Source organism: Choloepus didactylus, chromosome 19 (genome assembly GCF_015220235.1).
Source record: "Choloepus didactylus isolate mChoDid1 chromosome 19, mChoDid1.pri, whole genome shotgun sequence".
Taxonomy (NCBI): domain Eukaryota; kingdom Metazoa; phylum Chordata; class Mammalia; order Pilosa; family Megalonychidae; genus Choloepus; species Choloepus didactylus.
In genome coordinates, this window is record NC_051325.1 from 38,877,020 (window position 1) to 38,892,935 (window position 15,916).

Consider the following 15,916-nt stretch of genomic DNA (forward strand, 5'->3'; position numbering starts at 1 on the left):
GTAGGTTGCTTCAAAACACAGAGAACCTCAGTACATCTGGAGCCCTGCTGTAGCTGCCTAGTTTTCACAACTTGATAGAACTCTGGGCTCTGCTCCACCACCCTGAGCATTTGAGGGTCCCATTAGATTGGCAACTCCTCTACTGCAGCTACAGGGTGCTCATCTTGCCAGCCAGCAACGCTTTGTTCTTCAGGTTAACAAGGTCAGTTCACACTGCTTAGCTGTGCACTCCTGCGCTGTGCATCAGTGCTCCGTACAGAAATGCTCCCCACAGCAAGGCACAGTGGAAAGACTACAAGCTCTGGAATTAGACCTATGCCCACAGCAGTTTCCTTAAGTGTAGAACAGGGATAAGGAAAACAACCCTTTTGCTATGCTGGGCTAGAGTGGGCATTCTGGAAGACCAACTAGTAAAGAAGGGGCACTCCCCAAGCACTCAGGCAGCACTTGCTCCTGGTTCCCCGTGCTCACCTGGTTTCGCTGACGCCCCATCAGCAGCACGCAGAGGACATAGAGCACTTCCAGTTTGTACATGATTTCATGCATAATCTTCATTGACTGGGGTAGCTGGGTCCTAGTTGAAGTGTGAGGCAGGCCATTCTCGTCAGAAGCCCCTGGAGGAGGGGACACAATGGAGGCTGAGTCAGCCACCGGAAGAGAGGGTTGAGTTACTACTTGTGAGGAAATGTGTTTCTGCCCCTCAAACCTAGTTGAAACAGACTTGAGGTAGCAGAGCCATGAGACAGGGTCCTGAGCCCTTGACAGACTTCGAAAACTTCCAAAATCACTCCAAGCCCCTAGGAGTGAGGCAAGCTTAGAAACTTAGAAAAATGGACTTTGCAGTTCTATTCTGTCTCAACAATTTTAACATAAAACAAACTATTTTGACACAGCCATTGCAGTGACATAATCCACTCTTGCCCTCTACTCCCCTTTCTCCTGCTACCACCAGATCCTCCCAGAAAGCACCCAGAATGTCTCTTCAGGTCCCAAATGACTGAGCACTTGGTGCCTCTGCCTAGGTTCCATGAGGGGTATCCTTTCTGAAGTTTTCCCCCCATTTTACTAAGAAGAACCATCTACGGTTTTTTTAAGGTTCAATTTTCTGAGTAGACTGGGTACCACAATTGATACTAATGATACAGGTGAATGTATTATCTACTAGCAGATTTTCATTTTACTCAATATCGTAATCACTAACAACAGCTAAGTAAGATTTATGGAACACTGGATACATGCCAAGCACCCTGCTTTGGACTTTAGGTAAACCATCTCATTTACTCTACTCTCCTGTTAACAAAAAATCTGTATGGGTCATCCAGGCCACAATGCAGGGCACTCTCAGGATGGTGGTAGAGCAAAGTGATGGGGACTGAGGGCTCTGGAATTATGTCTCTATCCCACTTGCTGGTTTTGTGCCTCTGGGCAGGTTGCTTCCTCTCCGGGCCTTAAGACTCCTCTGTAAAATGGGAATAAAAGCAGTTCTACAGTGGACCATTAGGGTTACTGTGAGGACTGAATGAGAACATAAGAAAAGCCCAGTGCCTGATTCTTAGGCCACTGGTCAGAGTTGGGAGAGGCAAAGTGACTTCAGGATAATTACTCCTCCTCCATTTCCTCATCTTTGAGGCTAAGAGATGAAATCAGTAACTACCAAGGTCCCTTCAAACTTCTATTGGAACTGTTGCCCTTGAGGCCTTTTATGAAGGCCAAAAAAAAAAAAAAAGCTTTGTGGTAAAGAGCATGGGTTACCAAATATATTCAGGAAAGGCACCCCCAGAAGTCATGTTGATTTCTGTAGGGTAGCTTGACCTGAGAATCTAAATTATTCCAATCTACAGACTTGGAACTATTTTGCCAGTCATCTGATATCACTAATACAGAGCCACAACCCTGTGAGACGACAGGCTGCTGAATGAAGCATGACTGAGAGCCAGTGTGGCAGGGTCATTAAGAGCAGATTCTGGACCCAGACTGCTGGCTTTGAACCCCAGTTCTCACTCACTAGCTGGGTGGCTTCAATATCCATCCTCATCTGTAAAATAAAAATCTAACAATAGTACCTGCCTCTTACCAATGTTGTGAAGATTAAAGGATTTAATATATACAATGCCTGGCATGTAAGCAACACATAAGTATTTATTACATAAAAGTTTTAAAACTCTTAGTTTTTCCACTAATTGGCTTGCTTGCTATTTATTTTCTTCTTTTTAATCTATCTGCTAGCTCTTACAGCAGTGGGCAAAGACTTAAAAATTTACTGGAGAAAACCTGAGAAAATTCTATATATTCACATACATTTTCCTACATACTAGAGAAAAACACTGTAATTACTCAATTTCCATGTTGGTGTTCCTTGGCCCAGCTCCCAAACAGTTTAAGGGTCACTTGGTTTGTGGAGAATCTGAAGAACTAACACGTAGAATGTTGGCTCTGCTGTACACTCACCGTGGGACCTCCCGAGCTTCAGTGTCCTCATCACCTCATTCATGGGCCATGGGAGGACTGCAAGAGACATAATCTACGGAAGAAGGGAGGTGCACTGCGTGGCACACAAGCCCTCCTCAGTAATACATTTTCATGGAAACACAGAGATACAGGAGCTCAGACCCTCTTCTGAGTCACTGCCATCTTTTGGCACTGGTTGAACAGGCCTGACAAGAAACCTTAATTACATTCTGTTGACCTATATGTATGTCCTTAAGTCAGGAGCACACTGTCTTGATTACTGTAGCTTTGTAATAAGTTTTGAAATCCTGAAGTGAGCAATCTCCAGTTTTGTTCTTATTTTTCAAGATTTATTTGAGGATAAATAGTTTCAAAAACTCAGTCCTCAAAGCAACCGTCAGAGATTGGGAACACGGTAATTCCTAAGGATGAGGACAGGAAAGCTAGCTCAAGAGGTCTGAGCTTTGCTCCATATGTCTTCGGCTCTACAACACTAATTAAGTAGGCACCACTCTTGATGCCTGCCCCACACTCCATTTTCTGGGGAAGACTCGTTCACTATTTTTTAAAAAACAGATTTGATATAATTCACATAGCATACAATTCACATACCATACAATTCACCCACTTAAAGTATACAATTCAATGGTTTTAGTATATTCACTGAGTTGTGCAGCCATCACCACAATCAATTTTAGAACATTCTCATCACTCCCCAAAGAAATCCCATACCCATTAGCAATCACTCCCTATTTCTCCCCAACCCTCCTAGTCCTGTGTCTATGGATTTGCCTGTTCTGGACATTTCAGAAACCAGATCATAAAACTTATGGCCTTTTGTGACTGGTTTCTTTCACTCAGCATAATGTTTTCAAGGTTCGTCCATCTTATAGCACGTATCAATAGTTCATTCCTTTTCATTCACAAATAATATTCCTCTGTTTAAATATACCACATTTTATTTATCCATTCATCAGTTGGACATCTGGGGTGTTCCCACTTTTGGGCTATTATGAATAATGTTGTTATGCCATCTATGAATTTTGGTGTTGACATAGGTTTTCATTTCTCTTAAGTATATACCTATGAATGGAATCATTGGTCATATGGTAACTCTGTATTTAATCATTTGAGGAACTACCAGACTTTACAGTTCCAAACAGTGTATGAGGGTTTCAATTTCTCCATATCCTCACCAATACTTGTTATTACCTGTCATTTAGATTATAGCCCTCTGAATGGGTGTGAAGTGGTATCACACTGTGGTTTTGATTTGCATTTCCCTGATGGCTAATGATGTTGAATATCTTTTCACGTGCTTACTGGCCATTTCAGTCTGCTTTGGAAAACGTCTATTCAGATCCTTAGCCCAGCTTTCAATAGGGTCATCTTTTTATTATTGAGCTGTAGGAATTCTTTATATATTATCGATGCAAGCCCCTTATCAGATAGATGGTTTGCAAAAATTTTCTCCCATTTTGTGGGTTGTCATACTTTCTTGATGGTGTCCTTTGAAGCACAAAAGGCTTTAATTTTAATGCAGTCTAATTTATCTATTTTTCCTTTGTCACCTTTATTTTTAGTATATTTCTAAGAAACCTTTGCCTAATCTACCTATGTAGATTTAAACCTATGTTTTCTTCTAAGAGTTTTATGGTTTAATTTTTACATTAAAATGTAAAAATTAACTTGTTGAGTTAATTTTTGTATACAGTGTGAGATAGAAGTCCAACTTCATTCTTTTACATGTGGATACATGATAGTCCTGGCACCATTTGTTAAAAAGTCTATTCTTTTTCCCATCAATTTGTCTTGGCATCCTTGTAGAAAATCAATTGACCATAAATTTGAAGGTTTATTTCTGAACTCTTAATTATATCCTGTTGACTTACATGTTTGTCCTTAAGTCAACAGCACACTGGCTTGATTACTGTAGCTTTGTAATAAGTTTTGAAATCGTGAAGTGAGAGATCTCCAGTTTTGTTCCTATTTTTAAAGATTTATTTGAGCTATTCTGGGTCCCTTGCATTTCCACACGAATTTTAGTATTGGCTTGACAGTTTCTCCAAAGAAAAAACTAGGATTTTAATAAAAATTGTGCTGAATCTGTAGATCATTAAGGGGGGTACTGCTATCTTAACAATATTGTCTTCCAATCCACAAACATAGGATGTCTTTCCATTTAAGTCTTAATTTCTTTCAACAATGTTTTGTAATTTTCAAGTATATGTTTTATATAAAAAAATTAGTTCCTAAGTATTTTATTCTTTTTGATGCTATTGTAAATGGAACTACTTTTCTTAATTTCATTTTCAGATTGTTTGTTGGTAGGGTTTATAAATACAATTGATTTTTATATGTTGCTCTTATACCCTGCAACTTTGCTGAATTTGTTATTTCTAATAGTTTTCTGTGTATATTGTGTTTTCTTTCAGATTTTCTTTATAAAAGATAACATTATCTGCAAATAGAGTTTTACTTATTCCTTTCCAGTGTGGATGCCATTTATTTCATTTTCTTGCCTAACTGCCCTGGCTAGAACTTCCAGCCCAATGCTGAATAGAAGTAGCAAGGGCAGATATACTTGTCTCGTACCTGATCTCAGGAGGAAGGCTTTTAGTCTTTCACCATTAAGTATGATTTTAGCTATAGGTTTTTCATAAATGCACCCCGACTGAGGAAGTTCCCTTCTAGTCCTTTTGTTAAGTATTTTTTATCATGAAGGGATGTTGATTTTATTAAATGCTTTCTCTGCATTTATTGAGAGTTGTTCATGTCATTTTGTCTTTATTCTATTGCTATTGTATATTACATTGATTGATTTTTATATGTTGAATCAACTTTGCATTCCCGGGATAATACCCACTCGGTCATGGGGTATAATTATTTTTATTTGTTAAATTTGGTTTGCTAGAATTTTGTTGAGGATTTTTACATCTATATTCACAAAAGATTTTGGTCTGTAGTTTCCTTTTCTTGGGATGTCTTTGCTTTTGGTATCAGGATTATACTGGCCTCATAAGATGAGCTGGGAAATGTTCCTTCCTCTTATCTTTTGGAAGAGTCTGAAGAAATGGCATTAATTTGTCTTTAAACAACTTTGTGAAATTCACTAGTGAAGCTATTGGGCCTGGGCTTTTCTTTGTGTGTAGTTTTTTTAAAAATTACTAATTCAATTTCTTTACTTGTTATAGGTTGATTCAGTTTTTCTATTTCTTCTTGAGTTAGTTTTGGTAGTTTGTGACCTTAAAAGAATTTGTCCAACTCCTCCTTTTTTCTTTAAGGTCAGTTGTAATATCCCCTCCCTTCAATCTACATTTAGTAATTTGAGTCTTCTCTCTTCTAAGCTTGGTCAGTGTACTGGGTTGAATAATGTCCTCCCCCTCCCCCTGCCCCCAATTCATGTCCACCCAGAATCCAGAATGTGACCTTCCCCTAGAGCCTTTGGAGAGAGCAGGCCCTTACTGACACCTTGATTTCAGACTTCTAACCTCTAGAACTGTAGAAGAATACATTTCTGTTGTTTTAAGCCAAGAGATTTTGCTACAGCAGCTCTAAGAAATCAAAACAATTTATCAACTAATACACTGGTTTGTAAAGTTGTTGATCTTTTCAAAGAACCAACTTTTGCTTTTATGGATTTTCTCTATTATTTTTCTATTCTCTATTTCATTCATTTCTACTTTAATCCTATTTTTCCTTCTATCTGCTTGCTTTTGATTTAGTTTGCTCTTCTCTTTCCAGTGTTTTAAGGTGGATGGTTAAATTATTGATTTCAGATCTTTTTTAATATAAGCATTTGCAGCTATAAAATTCTCTCTAAGCTCTGCTTTAGCTGCATTCTATTAGCTGTGGTATGCTATGTCTTCATTTTCATTTATCTCACAGTATTTTTATTTTTTCTGAGCATGTATTCTAATATATGCATAGTAAGACATCTGGAAGAACATAACATCCAAACTGTTCATTCTGATTATCTGGAGGGGGGCTTAGGCAGGATTTTAATATATTTGTATTTTGTTTGATTATTATACAATAAGCACATATGACTTTTGTAATTAAAAAAAATGTATAAATCTGCCTTAATGTCTGAGGAAAAACATGTGATAAGCATGCCCCAATGCATATGCAGCAACACTTTACAATCACATGCCCCTATTCCTCAAACCACTACTGATTGAGCTCTGGTCCTGTCTTGGCCCTAATAGCAACTGGCAAGATAAGTGTTATTGTTCTCACTGAGAGATGAGGAAACAAGTTCAGAGAGGTTGAGGAACTTGGCCAAAATCACATAGCTAGTACATGGGTAAGACAGGATTTGCATCTTGGACTACAGTACTCTCCAATTTTAGGCTTCTCAGAGCACACCTATGACAGATACCCCACACTTCTTCACAGTCCTGCACAGCTTTCTAATGCTTCCTCCCAAATGGCTCAGAAGCTCCTATTCAAGTCGGGGCCAAAAGATTTGCCAAAGGCCCAGGGTTTTAGATAAATGGGGGAGGGGGGTGTCAAAGTATTTTATACTTTGTGACTTCTTTGAATCATAGGTTGTTTAGGAGTGTGCTGCTTAACTTTCACATATTTGTGAATTTCCTATTTTTATTTCTGCTATTAATTTCTAATTTCACTATGTGACTAGGGTACATACTTTGTTGAATTTTAATCCTTTTAAGTGTACTGAGGCTTCTTTTCTGGCTTAACATATGGTCTGTCCTGGACAATGTTCTGCATGCACTCGAGAAGAATCCGTATTCCACGGCTGCTGGATGGAGTGGTCTATAGATGGATGTTAGGTCTAGTTAGAGTGTTGTTCGAGTCTGCTGTTTCCTTGTTGATCATCTCCTTAGTTGCTCTATCCATTATTAAAAGTGGGGTATTAATGTCTTTAAATATTATTATTGAATTGTCTATCTCTCCCTTCAATTCTGTGAGTTTTAGCTCTGTGGTTATGTACATGTTTATAATTTTACATCTTCCTAATAGATCAAACATTTTATAAAATGTCCCTCTTTGTCTCTAGTAATATTTTTTGTTTGCAAGTATTTTGTTTGATATCGGTATAGCTACTTTAGCTTTCTTATCATTTCTGTTTGCATGATATAACTGTTTTCATCTTTATTTTCAACTTACTTGTGTCTGCATCTAAAGTTTATCTTCTGTAGACTCCATATGGTTGGATCTTTTTTTAAATCCAACATGATAATCTCTGTCTTTTGATTTGACTGTTTAATCCTTTTACATTTAATGCCATTATTGATATAGTTGGATTTACATCTGCTCTTTTACTTTTTGTTTTCCGTATGTCTCATTTCTTTTTGTTCCTGTATTCCTCTTTTACTGCTTTCTTTTGCATTAAATATTTTCTACTGTAACACTTCTATTCCTTTAATGATTTTTTCACTATATATATTTTTAGATATTTTCTAAGTAGTTGCTCTATGGCTTGCCACATACATCTTAACTTATCAGAATCTACTTCAGATTTGTATCAACTTAATTCCAGTGAGACATAGAAATGTTAAGCCTATGTAACTATTCCCTTGTCCTCCTTTTTGTGCTATTACTGTTATCCACATCACATCTACAAATGCTATAAATCTAATAATACATTATTATGATTATTATTTTATATAATTTTATGTGCTAAAGAAGCGAACAGAGCAAGTATATATTTATAGAGTTTGTAGTATTAACTCTTATCTACTATCTTGCTTCTCTTAATTCATTCACGTTGATTCAAGTTACCAACTGGGGCCATTTCCATATTCCAGTGTAACTTTGCTCTTACTCACTCTTCTTTGTGCCATTATTACACTTCTATATGTTACCAGACCAACAATATAATTTTAAACATACTGTTTTACATAACTGCTCTTTAATCAGTTAAGAGAAAAAAAGAAGAAATTATGCATTTATATTATCTTTATAAATACATAATTATCTTTACTGGTGATTTATTTTTGTGTGGATTCATTACTGTCTGAGGTCACTTGCTTTCAGCCTGAAGAACTTTCTTTACTATTTCTTATAAGGCAGGTCAACTAGCAACTAATTTTTACAGTTTTTGTTTACCTGGGAATTCTTTATTTCACTTTATTTTTTTGAAAGATAGCTTTTCTGGATATAAGTTCTTGGTTAACAGGTTTTTTCTTTCAGAAATTTGATTATGCTGTCCCATTGCTTTCTGGTTTCCACTATTTCTGATGAGAAGTTAGCTGTTGATTTTATTAGAATTCTTTTGTATGTAATGAGTTGTTTTTCTCTTGTTCCTTTCAAGATTTTCTCTGTCTTTGGTTTTCAGTATTTTCTTTGTGATGTGTCTTTGTAAGATCTCTGAGTTTATCCATTTGGAGTTCAAGATTCTTAGATATATAACGGTTTTCATCAAAGTTTGGAAGTTTTAAACCATTATTTCTTTGGATAGTTTTCTGCTTCTATCTCTTTTTCCTCTCCTTCTGGTACTCCCATTATAAGCTTATGTTGGTACCTTCATGTTGTCTTACATTTCTCTGATGTTCTGTTCAATTTTTTTCCACTCTTCTTTCTCTATTCTCAGATTGTAAAATCTCTAACAATCTGTCTTCAAGTTGACTGATTCTTTTGTTTATACCAGTTCAAAACTATGGTTGAGTACCTCTAGTGAATTTTTCATTTTGGTTATTGTACTTTTCAACTCTAGAACTTTCTTTTGTATAATTTCTATCTAATTATTTGTGTTCTCTATTCAGTGAGATATTGTCATCACAGCTTCTTTTACTTCTTTAAGCACCGTTTCCTTTAGTATTTTTTATTTTATTTATAATGGCTGTTTTGAAGTCTTGTGTATGGTAAATCTCCTATCTGCCTATCTGTACCCTCTCATGGGCAGTTTCTTTGCCTGCCCCACCCCCCCTTTACCAACCTGGGTAAGGATCACACTTTCCTGTTTTCTTCCTATGTCTCATAATCATCTGTTAAAAAGTAGACATTTTTTTGGTAATATATTGTAGCAGTCCTGGGTACTGATTCCTTTCCCCCTTTATCCAGGCCTTGTTTTTGTTGTTTAATTGTTTAGTATACTGGCTAGAATATTTTAGTGAAGCTTATTTCCTCCACAGTAGGAAGCCTTTGGTGTCACTCCTCAGAAAGCATGGCTTTGGGATGCACACAACCTCACTGGGATGACGTGGTTTTAGCAGGGCTCTTTTTGTCTCATTCCCTGATCTCTCTGTTAAGCTGTTTCCCTCATGTGGTATCATACCCAGTTGTTAGGCTCCACAAATTGCTGGCTGATTGTATTTGATAATGTTTGGGGTATAAACTGCACCACAGTTTGATTCAATTAAATTTAGGCAGGGCTAGTTTCTGAGGCCAGTGTAAGGTTAGTTCTGACTTCAGAAGGTGTGCTGGTTTGGATATATCATGGACCCCAGAAAAGTCATGATCTTTTAATCCAATCTTGTTGGGTGGACCTTTTGATTGAGTGTTTCCATGGAGACTGACTCATCCAACTGTGGGGTGAGAACTCTGATTAAATTATTTCTATGGAGACGTGACCCTACCCATTCTGGGTGGGTCTTAATTAGATCACTGGAGTGCTCTTTAAGAGAGCTCATGGAAACAAGGAGCTCAGAGAAGCTGAGAGAGACATTCTGGAGAGAAGCTAAAATATGTAATCCAGAGTTTGCCCCCTGGAGAAGCTGAGGCAACACAGACCCAGACACTTGTAGACACTGGGAGATGCAGACAGAAGAAGGTCGGGAGATGCAAAAAGAAGAATGTCTGGAGATGCTAAGCTAAGAGATGAAGCCCAGAATTTGCTCCAGAGAAGCTGAGAGAGGACTCTCGAACACTTAGAGAGAAATGCCCCAAGAGAACCAAGCAGAGAGCTGAGACAGAGAAGCTAAGAGAGACAGAAGCTCAGAAATATTTTGGAGAAAGCCATTTTGAAACCAGAACCCTGGAGCTAAAGACCAGGAGATGTCAGCCACATGCCTTCCCAGCTGCCAGAGGTGTTCTGGACACCACTGGCCTTTCTTCAGAGAAGGTATCCTTGTGTCGATGCCTTAGTTCGAATACTTTTATGGCCTTAGAACTATAAATTTGTGACCTAATAAATCCTCTTTATAAAAGCCAATCCATTTCTGGTATTTTGCATAAGAAGATACTTAGCTATCTCTTTCCCTGGTTCTCTCTGGTGAACAAGCTGACCTATAGTTTAGCTTGTTACTCATAATTAAGAAGAGCTACCAGCCTCCTCTTATTTGTTTACAAGGAAAATCTCCACTGTTTTTGAGAGCACCCATAGGCTTGAACTTCTCTATACTGTTCTTACAGACTGTCTCCCCCACTGGGCAAAATCTCTGAGCCAGTACTCTGTGGGGGCAGGGGCAGTAGTCTCAGCTTACCACTCCCAGTATTGAAACACTGTCCTACAAGTGAGCTGGAGCAAGGGCAATCAGAGCCCCAATATTCTCGGTCTGCTTCCCCTGGAGTACAGCTTCTATTCTATGAGTGGGGGCTGGGTGGAAGAAGGAAGTTCATGCCCTACTGGCCACAGTCACCAACCAGGAACTGGAGGGAATTAGAAATGCTAGCACCTGCAACCTTCCAGTCAGATATAATGTCCTTTGTTTGTGAGCCTTGACTTCTTGGTACCACAGACTCTCACCTATAGACTTCTGAGCTTTAGATTTTCTTGAATGAATGTTTCTTTTTTGTTGTATGCTCTTAGAATAATTTCCAGAAACTTTTTAAAAAAATAGTTTCACCAATTATGCCTGTTTTACTAGGGAGCAGATCCATTGAGCTCTGCACACCACCATCCCAGAAACTGAACTTCTCTGCTTCCTTTTATCTGCATGATTACAGTGAAAATTTCTGCATTTATACAATCCGACTCCAGCCTACTGCCCAGAGTCATATGCTGCAGGGGTGGATGCCTGATCCAAGCTGGGCCAGAGTCCTTCTCCAGGAACTCGGAGGTGAGCCTAGGAGTCTACTCATGTATTAGATAGGCTACTCACTGGAGCAAGGAAAAGTAACGGGATTGGCACTGGCCATTCTCCATTAACGAAGGAACTGAGAAATAGAAAGCAGAAGGACACAGCAAAAGAAGACTAAAGAAAACATGCAAAAGGGGCAGAGAAAGAACAGAGTTCCCAAGAATGCTCTGACTACCAGCTCTAGTTCATTTCTGAGACACAGCTGCTTCAGGTTATGCAACAAACCCTTTCTCCCTGCAATCAGGTCCACTTTGAGTGAGTTCAAAGAGGTTTCTTTTACTAGCTATCAAAAGAGTCCTAACTGTCATGATCCAGGATTGCCCTGGGGGAAATTCTACTTTGAGCAATCCTCAAATTAATTCTCCTTGGAAAGGTGGTCAAAATGGCTCCATGGGCATACGGTAAAGTACCTTGATTGTGCTCGGATTCCTCATTGGCCACTCGCATCAGGGCATCCAGCACCAGAGCATTGTCTAGCCATGTGTACCACTCCTCCAACTCCTGAAGGAAGCTGGCTGTGCCCGTTGACTCTGATACCTTTCGAGTTGCTAGTCTGCAAAGCCGTTCAACAAAGCCAGGGATGCTGAGAAGGGCCGCTGCCAGGGAGAGAACAAGAGAGACAATTTGCAAAACTGAGACCAGCAAAACCAACTCAAGCCTTCAACAAGCAACCTGATCCCCATCTGCATAAAAGGAATGATTCTTACTCTGAGAGAAGGTAGTTAAAGCTACCCCTTTAAAATGAAATGGTAAAAAGGTAATAGAGCTATAGAAATCACTTAAATTTTTAGCAAGTACAGGGAAATAGGCTTCTCATATTTACTGGGGAAAATATCAATTGGAATAACCGTTGTGGCTTAAATTTGTGTATCTAAAGGCCAGCAGACCCATTTCTTGGAATTTATCATAAGGAAATAAGCAGTCATATGTACAAGCATTTGCAAAAGATGTTCACTGATATGGTTTCTGTAATAAAAGATGGCAATAACTAAATGTTCATCAATAGCAAATTGATTAAATACAATGACACATCCATATAGTGCAGCCACTAAGAATGATGACATACACATCTTCATAGAGTGACTCAAAAAGATGTTTAAATTCATCTGTCAGAGAAAAATGTAATTAAGCAGTATAAGTTTAAGCCCAGCAGATTTTCTTCAAAATTTCACTTCTTTAAAATATATACATAATATATACATGAAAAAAGAATGGAAGAATATGTAGTGAGGTATTTACTGTGGCTATTTCTGAGTAGGAGAGGATATAAATACTCCTTTTAAAGTTATGTATCTGTAGTTTCTGATATGACTGGAACAAATGTGTACCAAAAGAAAGGAAGAAGATATGTAATTTTTTAAGGAAAAAAAAAGAAACTAAAAATTACCCAACTCCTATTTCTGCCAATCTCATTTTACTCACAATAAGCATGATGAAAGTTCTGATCAGCATAAGGGAACATAAACTTTGGAGGCAGAGAGATCCAGATTCCAATCCAGTCTACATTACGTAGCCTTCTTTAAAATCAGGTTAATAGAAAGGTAAATAAAACTACTCTACCATACCATTTTACCTACCAGATCCGTAAAGATCAAAATATTTGATACTGTATTGGAAAGTTGTGGGACACCAGGCACACAACCTTCACTGTTGACAGAGTATACAGACTGGTACAAATTCTACTGGCAGCAATCCACAATATCTATCAAGATTACAAGATCACACATTCCCTCTGCCTTTACATTTGCACCATGATGAAATTACTCTCCATGTGCAGAAAGATGATGTAAAAGGTTATTCAGTGCTGTATTATTTGTAATAGCAAAAGACTGGAATTAACTAAAAGGCTTTCAATGGAAGCTTGGTGAAATAAATTATTGTACATTTTTCACCCAACAGAATACCATGCAGCCATTTAAAATAAATTCTTCATATACAAACATAATAATCTCCAAGATATTTCAAATGAAAAAAAAACAAAGTGTAGAAAAACAAAAAAGGTTATGTTTGGTATTATCACCTTTTAAAATGTCAGTGATTCTAAAAGGTGTGTAGTGGTATCTCAGTTTTAATTTGCAATTCCCTTAATTACATGTGCTATTGAGCATCTTTTCATATGCTTTTTTGCCCTTTGTAAATATCTTCTTTGTTGAGTGTTCAGATACTTTACCCATTTTTTAAATTAAGTTGTTTTCTTTTTTTTAAAATTGGAGAAATTGTGGGTTTACAGAGCAATCATGCATAAAATACAGGATTCCCATATACTACTCTATTAACACCTTGCATTGGTATGGTGCATTTGTTATAACCGATGAGAGCACATTTTTATAATTGTACTATTAACTATAGTCCATGCTTTAACTTCGGGTTCACTGTTTCTGTTGCGCAGTTCTACTGGATTTTTAAAAAATGTTTTTATTCTATTAAAATATATACAACCTAAAGGTTCTCCTTTTAACTACATTCAAATATATAATTCAGTGCCGTTAATTACATTCACAATGTTTCACTGCCATTACCACCATCCATTACCAAAACTTTCTCATCACCTCAAATAGAACCTCTGTACATTTTACGCCTTAACTCCCTATGCTCTACCTCCACCCCGTCCCCTGGTATAATCTATATTCTATATTCTGACTGTTTAAGCTGGCTTATTCTAATTATTTAAATCAGTGAGATCCTAAAATATTTGTATTTTTGTGTCCGGCTTATTTCACTCAACATGATGTCTTCCAGGTTAATCCATGTTGTCACATATATCAGAACTTCATTCCTTTTTTATGGCTGATTAATATTCCACTGCATGCATACATTTTGTTTATTCATTCATCAGTTGATGGACACTTGGGTTGCTTCCATCTTATGGCAACTGTGAATAATGCCACTATGAACATCGGTGTGCAAATATCTGTTCGAGTCCCTGCTTTCAATTCTTTGGGGTATGTATCTAGAAGTGGGATTACGAGGTCAAATGGCCACGTCATACGGTAATTCTGTACATAAGTTTCTGAGGAACTGCCAAATTGTCTTCCACAGCAGCTGCACCATTTTACCTTCCCACCAGCAATTAATGCATGTTCCTATTCTTCCACCTCCTCTCCAATCCTGTAATTTCCCATTTTTTTTTTATTATTAGCCATTCCAGTGGGTAAAAAATGGTATCTCATTGTGGGTTTTGATTTGCATTTCCCTGGTGGCTAATGAAGTTGAGCATCTTTTCCTGTGCTGTTTGGCCATTTATATAGCTTCTTTGGAGGAATGTCTACTCATGTCTTTTGCTCATTTTCAAATTGGGTTGTTTGTCTTTTTGTTGTTAAGTTGAGGAATTTCTTTACATAGCCTGGATTTAAATCCTTATCAGATAAGTGGGTTCCAAACATTTTCTCCCATTGTGTAGACTGTCATTTTATTCTCATGATAAAGTCCTTTGAAGCACAAAATTTTTAATTTTGATGAGGTCCCATTTTGCTTGCCTAACACAAGGTCCTAAAGATGCTTCCCTATGTTCCCTTCTAGGAGTTTTATAGCTCTGACCTATATTTAAAGCTATAAAACTATAAGTATTTGATCCATTTTGAATTGATTTTTGAACACAGTGCGAAGCAGGGGTCCACCTTCATTCTTTTGTAAATGGAGATCCAAAAATGGATAAAGAGCAAAAGCCCCTTTGCAGAGCCAGTTCCTAGCCCCTCAGTTTTGCCGATGAACTGGAGTTTGTATCCAGTTCTCTGTGCCCCGTTTTGGGACACAGCTGTTCTCCAGCACTCTGAGCTAAGCCATCTCCAAAAGCCTCTGTTTTAATTTAGTTTTGTGTGTGTGTATGTGTGTGTGTATATATATATGTATGTATGTATGTATTTGTTGTTGTTTGTTTCTTCAGCCATGCCCTCCTCTCTGCCAGGAGGAACAACAGATTCCTGTTTGCTCAGGGCCTATCTGTGCTTGTATGTTGTATTCAACAGGCCAAATTTGTTAAATTCAAACTGCAACTGGAGCTTGGTTGAGGCTCCCCCCACCCCATCCCACCCTCGCTCTGACAGGTACTGCTTCTTTCTCACACAGCAAAATTTTGCAGCTTGGCCTGCCGTGCCAGTCCGCAGTTTTTACTTACTTCATGGTGTGATCTCAGCTGTTCCACCCATTCCTGACTGGTGTTCGATGTGTGAGCCATCACGGATGTCCCCCAACAATTGTTTCAGACTATTTACTAGCTGTTCCTGGCTATTTACTAGTCGCTCTAGAGGACTAACTAAATTCCGCACCTCTCTATGCCACCATCTTGCCCCACCTTTTAACAGCATCTTTTGCAGAGCAGAATTTTAAAATTTTAATGAAGCCCAACTGTACCAATTTTTTCTTTTAGGGATCACATTTTTGTTGTGCCAACCCAAGATAACCTAAATTTTCTCTTGTGTTATCTTCTAGAAGTTTTAGTTTTGTTTTATATTTAGGTCTGTAAACCAACTTGTATAATTTTT

The 15,916-nt window shown here is 37.9% G+C and overlaps 1 protein-coding gene across 5 annotated transcripts in view; it reads right to left on the bottom strand.

Moving 5' to 3' along the window:
• Nucleotides 1–15,916, bottom strand: part of LOC119515228 (transient receptor potential cation channel subfamily C member 4 associated protein) — a 109,666-nt gene that overhangs the window by 17,634 nt on the left and 76,116 nt on the right. For 3 of the 5 annotated variants that reach the window (XM_037811108.1, XM_037811110.1, XM_037811112.1), the window contains exons 8-9: nucleotides 11,846–12,031; nucleotides 472–638 (exon numbers count right to left, since the gene is read on the bottom strand). In XM_037811108.1, the coding sequence (XP_037667036.1) occupies nucleotides 472–638; nucleotides 11,846–12,031 (353 nt within the window). The remainder of the gene's footprint in view (nucleotides 1–471; nucleotides 639–11,845; nucleotides 12,032–15,916) is intronic. The other 2 variants (XM_037811109.1, XM_037811111.1) reach the window with 1 other exon arrangement.